Genomic DNA, 10,759 nt, shown 5'->3' with positions numbered 1-10,759 from the left:
AGACAACAGTGACGTCTGATCGATGATTCCTGCTGCACGTAACAAAGGATGTGAGAATTCATTCTGTCCTTCCTGTACAGTGACATTTAAAGTGCTGCTATTTTTGAAATAATTGTGGTTCAGCTCAGTTGCATGATAAAGATCATGCACAAGTTTTTTTTAACACTACCAAAAAACATTAGCGACAAACTGTTAGTTTAATTCCAACAATCTTATGACTTGTGACCCCTTAAAAACATATAACGTTTTATTTTCAGTAAGGACATGAGTTGGGCAATTAAAGGTTGAAATTTATTTTGAAGGAGTGTGAAAGTAAAAAATGAGAAACATGCATCTTCTGTTCTTTAAAAAAAAATTCAAACAATCTTGTAACCATGTGACGTGCTCTTGTGTTTATCTTGGCATCGCGTCCTGACACTCCTGTTTCCTTTTGTGTAGTCACGGTCTTGTGGTTATGTTTGTCTTCCTCTTCACGTCTTTGGTGAAATCAAAGAAGAGACAACAACATAATCTGTTTCATGGAAACGTCTGGCTTGCGTGTGTGTGTGTGTGTGTGTGTGTGTGTGTGTGTGTGTGTGTGTGTGTGTCTACGCATGTGAGTGCCTGTATAAGCTGATAACCCATAAACTCTAGTCATCAGATTTGTGAGAACCCTCATCACCGTCATCATCCTCTTAGCAGAAGAATCCAGTTAGACACAAAACCTGATCCGGTTTTTTGAAGCTTGTCAATCGTATTTACAAAAACAAATGACAAAAACTACCATTGGAATTATTTATTTTAAAAAAAACCTTTTATGCTATGTTTTTGAAATGCTAAATCCACTTTAAATCACTTCTGACATCCTGAAATTCTTTGTATGTTAGCATGTGCCAGATTAGATAATCAAATAATCAAGTATATAAAGATTTTTTTTAATTTATCTGAGGGCTCAAATGACAAATGACAGAGAAGCTCTTAAATCACTCGGTGAAGTGCAACAAAATCATTTATGAAAACAGCTCAGAAATCCCTACGTGGGATGTTATTTCTGGGTGAAGTTGGATACAAGAGGTTCAAAAGTTAAATATGCTAATATTAAGCACTGATCTGTGGACACATAATTTAATTTTCATTGGGAGAGATGAGTTTTTACATCATTCTGGGGTATCTGTGGACCTCCAGCTGTCTCTCATTTCACTGCTTTGAGGTAGAAGACGACCTTTCCCTCGTAGGGGTCGTGGATGTTTTGGTAGCTGATCTGGTCAGAGACCACTCTGCACTGGATCTTAGCGTGCTTCTTCCCAACCAGGTTGAACCGAACAGCCACCAATGGGTTGACATAACTAGGCTGAAGAATATGGGGAAGATACATGTTTTTTGTCATATTAAGTGCATGAAGTCTCTGGCCATGTGACGTAATGACAACAAAGGGCAACAGAGTGTTTTCCTGTTCTTACCTGTGCCAGTTTTCCATAGTAAGGGAAGTAAGACAGATCCAAAATTCCTCCGTTGGGGAAATATTCAATTTTATCCACATTTTGCTGTCCTTCCTAAATATGAGTTTACATAAACACAGATTTTCACCAATTTCACAAGGGAACTCCATGACTTTCCTTGGAGAAACTTTGTCAGACACATCTTTGCACAAATACTACAAATACATGCCCATAGTGGGAATTCCTTTCAAATAAACTTTGCCATGTGGATTATAATCATTTTTCCTTTGCTTGCAGACTAATTTTGTTTCATCCATATTGTTAAATCATTTCATCTGGTCACTGCTCACCAGCACTGTGCAGTTGACATAAGGAGGGCAGTCAGTCTTATTGCAGGGCAAAAAATCAATGATCTGCAGGGAAACCAAAACGTTAATTTAACATCATTTCATTCATTTTAAGGCAAAAGTCTTGTTTAGCCTACCCTGTTCATCTTGATAATGACACACGGCATGCTGCAGTTGTAGCCAAAAGTCGGGTCCTGGAATCCTGAACAAGCTCCCAGCATGCTTTGCATGAAGGGACATGCCCACTTGGTGTGGTTGGGGGCAGAGAAGGTCTTCTGGACGAAGTACTTACCCTTAGTGCAGTTATAGTAGTTACATTCATGCTGCTTGGTGTCATTGTAGGCTGAAGCAGAAAAAAGGGACCAAAGATTCAAAGGTCTTTTTTTTGCAGTGTAATATTTGTTGCATATTAAGTGTTTGTTGAAACGGGTAGACTGAAAAAATACTAACGCTCCAGGAACTTCTGAATGATTTTGGTCATCTTCATCCAGCTGGCTTTGTCTGATGTGTTGTAGGTGATTTCCACGTCTTCCTCTCCGTAAGTGTCTGGCCATACCATCACCCCTGAGTAGAGAGGCAAACAGTGAGCTGTTTGTGTACAGCTACCAGCAACTACTGTTGCTGTTGTTGTTGTTGTTGTTGTTTTTGTTGTTACCCGGAGATTTTAACCGATCTTGGTAGTCGGGGGCATACGGATCCAAGGTGTACATGAGTGTCCAGATGGCCAAAGAAAAGAGGGCCGTCATCACCACGTAGAAGGCCACATAATACAAACTGATGTACACTGTGAAGGAAAGAAATTGATTTGTCAATATTTCTTTGCTTGAACCTTTTTAAACACAATCAGGCTCATGATCCTTCCTGCATGTTGTGCAAGGCAGCCATGCTAATTGTCCAAACACATGATGCAGCGGTACGTTTTGGAGTTTGCTTTGTACGTCATGTGCCTGCACAAGGGCAAGATGCCCTCTGACAATATGAGCCCAGTTTAATCTGACTGTAAGATCAAACATAAGGCCAAGAGGATTTACAAAAAATTGAAACTTTATCACGTCACCAATCTTATCTCACTCTGTCCACGTACTGCAGACACAAACCTCACAAAGTCACACAGAACAGCATGAGCATGTGCAGATAGCACAATTCGCTTTGTTATTTAAATGAATGATATTTAGTTTTTTTTACTTGCTCGGGGTGTAATCCTTGGTCTTTGCTATACTTCTGTTGTTTTACTGTGATCCACTGATAATGTACAGAATAGTTGAAAATACATTAAACTACACCAGAGACAACATCAAACTACAGACTTTAGCCTCATTCAAATACAAATGATAAGTAACGCAATTGACATTTATTTTTGATATGTTTATGCAATGCCATATTTTGTACCATTGCCCGTATTTTATCAGTATTTAAAGAGTTGCCACATCCTTCCTTTTACACTTCGATTTCCCAGTGAAAGAGAAAATTGAGCCCAACAAAGACGATGATCCCATTAAATTTACTTAATGTACTCACAATAATTTCCTCCCTAATTTCCATTCTTACCCCATTTCTCTGGCGTTCTTCCCATAAAAGTCCCTTCGTCTGAGTTCCAGACAAAATTACCAAAATCTTCACATCTTTGCCCACAGGTCCTCTTCTCCTTCAAGGCGGCCATGATGAAGCTCTGAGCTGACCAGGAACCCCAGCAGACCTTTTCTTCCCCTTCTCTTTACTCGTTTCTTGCTTTAACTGGACTTATTCCCACCGTCACTCCAGGTACAAGGTGTAGTATTTTAGTTTCTCTTCCCTCCAATCCCTCCCCAAAAGATTTTGAGGTTTGTATTAATGTCTTTTCCTCTCTGTCATTCTCTTTTACAGTGTGATACGTGTTATCTGTCATTTACTATTTATAAGGCCAAGATAAGATGGGCATACTGGGGGCAGGGAAGCTGAGGTGGGCAAACACAGAAAGAGTCGACGCCTTTCGCTCCAATGTCCTACATTCATGAGAGAAATCTCAGGATCACCTTGAGTAGCTGGGCAGGTTGGTTGCCCATGGCAACAGCCAAGGCAAAAGACTATAATGTTTACTCAGGTTTAGATAATTACTCCATGGAAACTGAATCATCTATGCCCGTACTTCTTTGATTCTTCTAAGTGTATTTGAGCTTGAAAGATTATCCTTTTCTAAATTAATAAAAATTGTTAAAAGGGCTGATTTAAGCTGAAAGTTATTGCCACGTTGGTGATGTTAACATGCTTCTCGTTAGCATGTTGACAGTCCCACTCAGTAGAAGAACCAACATCTACAACTTTGACAGGGTACACATTGAGCGGCCTGGGATAAGACATTACAGAGTTACCGAGTGGATAAGTCCCTGTGAAGAAAGGTGATGAGTCAGGAAGATCTGTATTTGAGTCTTCAGGTGTGTGAGGCTAAGAGAAGCGAGTCAGGTTTAGCCTCAATGGCAGAAACACTGGCTGTCTGCAGCGGGCAGACGGTCAGGTAGAGGTTATTCTGTTTCCTGAAACTGGAGGAAGACGATTTTGAAACCACGTGATCACGTACATTCGGTCTTTTTTGCCACAGCTTAAATTTCCCTGTTCTTTCTCCCAACCTTTGCCATTGTCACCATGGATATCGGTGGCCTTACGACTGTGGTTGCCAACTCTGCCTACATCTCTGCCCGTGGTAGTTTTGATGGCACTGCCAACCCCGCGTTCAACCGAGACAAGAAGTACCACTCCCGTCTCAAGCTGCCTCACATCACAGTCTGTGAGGATCTGCGGGAGACTCTAGACCTGGCTTTCCAGACCGTTTGCGTAGAGCAGCCCATTGGCAAACGTCTCTTCCAGGAGTTCCTGGACTCCAACAATGAGTATAAAGGACCCTGCCGCCTATGGAAGGATATTGAGGAATACAACATGGCTGAGGATGAAGATCGAGTCCAGAAAGCAAGCAAGATCTTGTTCCGGTACATGGAGCCAGGCGCCAAGTATTTCTGCCCCTTCCTGCCAGAAAACAGCATCACGAAGGTCAAAGAGAAACATCAAGAAGCCAAGGATGATCTTTTCAGTGACATTATGGAGAATGTGAGGGACTTTCTCAAGGAAGTACCTTACGCTTTCTTCTTGGAGAGCATGTATCTGAAAAGGTTCCTGCAGTGGAAGTGGTTGGAAATGCAACCCATGGGAGAGGACTGGTTTTTGGATTTCCGCGTGTTGGGGAAAGGAGGTTTTGGGGAAGTTTCTGCCTGTCAGATGAGGGCAACGGGGAAACTGTATGCCTGCAAAAAACTCAACAAGAAGCGGCTGAAGAAGAGAAATGGATTTGAGGTATCAGTGAAAGACTGGTGATTCTGTAGTTGCCCTCTAGATGCGTTGTGGACACCTACTTTGTCTCTTGGTCTCCATGCCTTTATTTTGTGTAATCCTCCTCTGCAAACAGCAGGCTAGATGAAGCCTTGCAGAAAACGTTCTGCACCTCTGGCTTATATGATTAGCACCAATGGCATTAGAATGTTTTGATCTCCTTATAAAATGCCAATCCTGCCATGCTTATAAATGGAGGAGCTCTAGAGCAGATAACCTATTTGTCTGTAAGGTGGAAACATGATGATTAGAATTGAAGTTGTGGTGTCAATGTACTCATTGTGTTGCTGAAATAATGCAATCATTTGTTTTCTGAGTCAAAACAGATGTTACAAACTATTTGAATTATTCACTTGGTTCAACTGTACTTGAGTTTTTAATGCAGGCAGACCAGGCTAACCAAAGTCAATAGAATATAACCCGATCCTTGCAATGCTTCGTATCCGAGTTTGGAATAAAGTTATGCTTACCATACCTTTATAAAATGAGGTTTGATTAAAGGAAAGAAAGAAATATTTATGCCAGAGGGAAACCGGGTCCGGCTCAGGTATAACCAGCGATGTACTGTCCACAGCGTCATCGATGTTAGCTGAGCATAAACGTAACGTAATCTGGGCTAACGTCTGCTGCTTCTTTCCCGCCTCTAGGGGGCGATGGTGGAGAAAAGGATCCTGGCTCGAGTTCACAGCAGGTTCATTGTCTCTCTTGCTTACGCCTTCCAGTCCAAAACAGAACTATGTTTGGTCATGACCATCATGAACGGAGGAGACATGAGGTTAGATCTTCAAGGATTGACCCTACCCCGTGATCCTGAGGCACTTTCCAACCTTCCAGTGTTGTTACATATTAAATTGCATGTTCTATATGAGTGTCTTCCTGTTTGTGATTTCCTGCTGTCTTATGCCACTAGGTATCACATTTATAATGTGGATGAGAACAACCCAGGGTTTGATGAGCCTCGGGCCTGCTACTACGCTGCACAGATCATCCAGGGCATGGAGCACCTCCACCAGAAGAGGATCATCTACAGAGACCTGAAACCAGAGAATGTGCTGCTGGACAACCAAGGTCACACATGAGGGGTTGTTCTTCCCATCCAACCCCTTTATCATGTTAAATATGTCTCATTCTGGGCCTCCTGAGGTCAAAACACTGACCCACACATTCACGCTTCACATCTACCAAAACTAACGTATCTTACTTCTAACACAAGGACGTCTTTCCGCTATCTCGCCGCTCCAAGTTAATGAGTTAGAGAAACGTAGTGTGTATGTCAACATTCATATCTGTGACGTGAGTGGCTCTTGACTTTAGCCCGGTGTTTGTTCTCAGGTAACGTCCGCATCTCTGACCTTGGTCTGGCTGTGGAGCTGGCTGACGATCAGTTCAAAATCAAGGGCTACGCCGGAACTCCAGGTACGGTCAGAACAGGAGTGAGCGAACTGTACCCGTCCCACGGCTACAGAAACCACAGCTCTACAGTGTTAACCTCTTTCACCTTGTGATTGATTCCCAGTGCTCACCCAATTCACTGTAACATGCGAGCACTCTAATATAGATAGATAGATAGATAGATAGATAGATAGATAGATAGATAGATAGATAGATAGATAGATAGATAGATAGATAGATAGATAGATAGATAGATAGATAGATAGATAGATAGATAGATAGATAGATAGATAGATAGATAGATAGATAGATAGATACTTTATTAATCCCAGAGGAAATTGTACATATCCACTGCTCAGGCATTACATAACGAATAATACTGGATAAACACCAGGAGAAAAAGAAACACTGACATCACAGGATATACCACAAGACATACATTACACTAACAGACACATGCAGCACTAACAGGACTTATATACTAAACTATAACTAAAATATAAACAGTGTAAAATTAAATTAAAACCATTCAACCGCGTGCTGACCTCGCCACCCCCCCACCCCCCGCTCCTCCTGAGAGAGTCATTGTACCCCCTGATGGCACGGGGCACGAAGGAGGACCCCAGCCTCTCTGTGGAGGCGCTGTGTGACAGCAGTCTGCCGCTGAAGGTGCTTCTCTGCTGGGAGAAGGTGGTGTGTAGGGGGTGGCTGGTGTTGTTCATGATAGCCTTAATTTTAGACATGGTCCTGCTCTCCAGAAGCATATCCACAGAGTCCAGGCTCAGACCGACCACTGAGCTCGCTCTGCGGATGAGTCTGTTCAGACGGTCCTTATCTCTTTTCCTGGCCCCCCACCCCAACACACAATGGCGTATGACAGCACACTGGAGACTACGGACTGATAGAACATGAGAAGGAGCTTAGGACAGATGTTGAAGGAGGCCAGCCTCCTCAGGAAGTACATCCTGCTCTGCCTCTACTTGTACACACAGCCCGAGTTGAGTGACCAGTCCAGTCTGCTGTCTAGCTGCAGTCCCAGGTACTTATAGTTTCCTACCACCTCCACCTCACTGCCCTCGATGATCACTGGCTGTGGAGAGGGAGGTGCCCGCCGGAAATCCAGCACCATCTCCTTTGTCTTGGAGACGTTGAGTTGGAGCTGGTTCTGTTGGCACCACTCCACGAAGTCAGCATGTATGTGGCATGTATCCGAGTTGTGCTTGAAGTCCGATGTGTAGAGGGTAAAGTGAATGAGGGAGAGAACGGTCCCCTGTGGCGCCCCCGTGCTGCTGGTCACCATAGAAGACAAACAGTCCCCCATACAGAGGTACTGGGGTCTGTCCGTTAGGTAGTCCGTGATCCAGCTCACGAGGTAGGGGTCCACAGCCATGGAGGTCAGTTTCTCCCGCAGGAGCCGGGGCTGGATGGCGTTGAAGGCGCTTGAAAAGTCAAAGAAGAGCACACTGACGGCACAGCCCCCGGCGTCCAGCTAGGAGAGCACGCGGTGGAGGAGGTACAAGACAGCATCGTCAACCCCAACCTTGGCCTGACAGGCAAACTAGAGAGGGTCCATAGCACCCTGCACCTGTGGACGCATGAGCTCCAGGACCAGTCGCTCTAGGGTCTTCATTACATGGGAGGTAAAAGTGACCGGTCAGTGGTCGAAGAGCTCAGTAGGCCGTCCTTTCTTGGGTACAAGGAGGATGCAGGTGGTCTTCCACAGTGACGGGACCCTCCCCAGCCGCAGACTGAGGTTGAATAGCTGCAGGGGGTCCCCCAGTTCCAAAGCACAGGCTCGGAGGAGTCTTGGGGAGACCTTATCTGGTCCATCCGCTTTATAAGGACGGAGCCTCCTCAGCGTTGTCGTCACCAGGTCTGCAGTGATGACGGTCTCAGTCGTGGTGGGAGCAGGAGGTTGTGTCGAGGTTGGAAGTCCAGTGGTTGAGGTGGGGCCGCAGAGCTTCGCAGTACTTGGAGTGGGCTGGGGAGAAGTGGCAGGGGTGGAAGGAGAGGAAGCACAGGAGGAGGGAGCATCAGTGGAGCGGTCTGCAGGGCCAGGAGAGGCCTGGGACGAGGAGCCGGGAGTGGTGGGGGAGCTGAACCGATTGAAAAAGCTGTTTAGTTCATTCGCTCGTTTAATATTCCCCTCTACAGTGCTGCGCCCTTTCCCGTGTCCGGTGATGGTTCTCATCCCATTCCAGACCTCCCGCACCTGGTTGCACCCCAGCTGCTTCTCCAGCTTCCTCCCATACGCCTCCTTGGCCTCCCCCTGGCAGAGTCTCACTTCCTGCTGGGCCTTCCTCATCTACTCCTCGTTCTTGCTCCTGAACGCCCGCTTCTTCCTGTTCAGCACAGCCTTGACTTCCTTTGTGACCCATGGTTTGTTGTTGGGGTAACACCTAACTGTCCTGACAGGGGCCACGGTGTCCACACAGAAGGTCATGAAATCTGTACCTGTAAATGTATGTAATGTAAATTATGTAATGTGTTATCTGTATTAAACTCTTGGTCCATTGTTTCAAATTCTTACACAAGTAAAAGTATAAAAGAACTACTGAGATGGATCTTGTCAGTTTACATTTTATGACTTAATGCCATTTTTTATAAATTTATATTTTTTATTTATGTGTGTATTTTTAGAGTTTGTCTTCAGCAATGCATCAGTTTGTTGGTTTGTGTGTGTTTGCTGATATTCACCTGGCTGTGGATGGGAATGAGCTAGTAGCTAAATCTGGTGTATTCTTTCTCTTTTTAATATGCTTATACATGTTCCCTGATATACAACAAAAAACCTTACACTAAACTGTCAAAACACATGCATTACAAACAGAAAGGTCTTGACCGCTTCTAGTTGTCTGCAGGTTTCATGGCTCCAGAGCTGCTCAAGGGAGAGGAGTATGACTACTCTGTGGATTACTTCACTCTGGGAGTCACCCTGTTTGAGTTTATGGCTGCGAAAGGGCCCTTCAGGACCCGAGGAGAGAAGGTAGACCTTGTCTTTGGTAGTCTGTTCTATTTATTATGTTAAATACGTTGATGTGTATTGTATTTAAGTGAACCAATGGCATATTTTGTGTCTAAAATTTTGATCTACAAAGTAATTATATGGATGGACAGGTAGTTTAAAGTACCACACAGGTTCATTTAAATACTCCTTTAGCTCTTTTCTGGTGCATTTATAGACTTTAAAATAATCTAAATTCATGCAACAGAAGGTGTTAAGCTGCAAATTATGTCACTTCAAAGGTGGAGAATAAGGTGGTGAAGAAACGAATCCTAAATGATCCAGTGGTTTATCCAGAGAAGTTCAGTGAGAACGCCCGGTCCATCTGCGAAGGTCTGCTCGTCAAAGAGGTCGACAAGAGGCTCGGCTTCAAGAACGGGACGTGCGACGAGCTCAGGGCTCACCCCTTCTTCAGCCAGATCAACTGGAGGAAGCTGGATGCCGGTGTGTTCCAATATGACATCACAAAGTTGAATGGATGGAGGATGGAGTAATACTGTCAAGACATTTTCCACCAAAATCTGAACAGTCTTGTCTTTTTTCACAACATTTTTTGTATGGTTCATATAATTTTTGCTCTGCTGGTGCAAAACAGCAGCTGTAGGTACCAATCAGTAACTAGTAACATTCAGTTGTGAAATTCATGAAAGCACACATGATGGATTTAAAAAGAAGGGTTTTAAATATAAATGAGAACATGTTCTATTTCCTTTGTTTTAACCTCCTTGATCTTGTCGTCTCTCCACAGGAATCCTAACACCCCCCTTCGTCCCCGACTCCAAGACGGTTTATGCCAAAGACATAGATGATGTCGGGGCTTTCTCTACAGTTAAAGGCGTGCAGCTGGAAGATAACGACAGGGAGTTTTTTGATGAATTTGCCTCGGGAAACATTTCCATCCCCTGGCAGGAGGAGATGATCGAGATGGGCATCTACGGGGAACTGACGGTCTGGGAGGTAACTGGTAAACTGCCTAATGACCTGAGACGTGAGTCCATCCTAGAGCAGCGTAAGTCCTCCACCTGCACCGTGTCATAAGAGGCAGTGCAGCTTTGATAGACAACGGATTACTCACAGGACAACTTCTGTTTTCTGTTGTATTTGTGCTTCAAGTTCAACTATTTTTTATATCTGTGTTCTAATCGTTTTACTGCTTCAGATATGTAAATACAGTATGCTCATATCCACAGCTGCAGAGATGTGTATGATTTTAAATAAATGTTTTTTTTCCATTGGTGTCA

General features: G+C 44.0%; 2 protein-coding genes across 2 annotated transcripts; one reads left to right on the top strand and one right to left on the bottom strand.

Annotated features, from left to right (window-relative positions):
• Positions 1 to 343: 343 nt before the first annotated feature.
• Positions 344 to 3,649, bottom strand: LOC137605691 (potassium-transporting ATPase subunit beta-like). Its single transcript, XM_068330419.1, has 7 exons — positions 3,314 to 3,649; positions 2,421 to 2,549; positions 2,216 to 2,329; positions 1,903 to 2,108; positions 1,769 to 1,831; positions 1,440 to 1,532; positions 344 to 1,330 (listed from the first exon to the last, which is right to left on the bottom strand). Exons 1-7 carry the CDS (start codon positions 3,423 to 3,425, stop codon positions 1,172 to 1,174), a joined length of 876 nt encoding a protein of 291 aa, XP_068186520.1. The 5' UTR covers positions 3,426 to 3,649; the 3' UTR covers positions 344 to 1,171.
• Positions 3,650 to 3,969: 320 nt separating this feature from the next.
• grk1a (G protein-coupled receptor kinase 1 a) lies at positions 3,970 to 10,750 on the top strand. Its single transcript, XM_068330133.1, has 7 exons — positions 3,970 to 5,086; positions 5,770 to 5,897; positions 6,033 to 6,190; positions 6,455 to 6,538; positions 9,376 to 9,500; positions 9,761 to 9,962; positions 10,267 to 10,750. The coding sequence occupies exons 1-7, from the start codon at positions 4,385 to 4,387 to the stop codon at positions 10,554 to 10,556; spliced, it is 1,689 nt and encodes a 562-aa protein (XP_068186234.1). The 5' UTR covers positions 3,970 to 4,384; the 3' UTR covers positions 10,557 to 10,750.
• Positions 10,751 to 10,759: the final 9 nt, after the last annotated feature.

This window comes from Antennarius striatus, chromosome 1 (assembly GCF_040054535.1).
Source record: "Antennarius striatus isolate MH-2024 chromosome 1, ASM4005453v1, whole genome shotgun sequence".
Lineage (NCBI taxonomy): Eukaryota > Metazoa > Chordata > Actinopteri > Lophiiformes > Antennariidae > Antennarius > Antennarius striatus.
The sequence above is the reverse complement of the archived record's forward strand: the minus strand, read 5'-3'. Positions and strand labels throughout refer to the sequence as shown.

Coding starts and splice junctions, on each gene's coding strand:
- LOC137605691 (XM_068330419.1), bottom strand. CDS start 3,425: ATGGCCGCCTTGAAGGAGAAGAGGACCTGTGGGCAAAGATGTGAAGAT. Junction 2,330..2,420: donor AGATCGGTTAAAATCTCCGG/GTAACAACAAAA, acceptor CTCTCTACTCAG/GGGTGATGGTATGGCCAGAC. Junction 1,832..1,902: donor TCATTATCAAGATGAACAGG/GTAGGCTAAACA, acceptor GTTTCCCTGCAG/ATCATTGATTTTTTGCCCTG.
- grk1a (XM_068330133.1), top strand. CDS start 4,385: ATGGATATCGGTGGCCTTACGACTGTGGTTGCCAACTCTGCCTACATC. Junction 5,898..6,032: donor ATGAACGGAGGAGACATGAG/GTTAGATCTTCA, acceptor TTATGCCACTAG/GTATCACATTTATAATGTGG. Junction 6,539..9,375: donor GGGCTACGCCGGAACTCCAG/GTACGGTCAGAA, acceptor AGTTGTCTGCAG/GTTTCATGGCTCCAGAGCTG.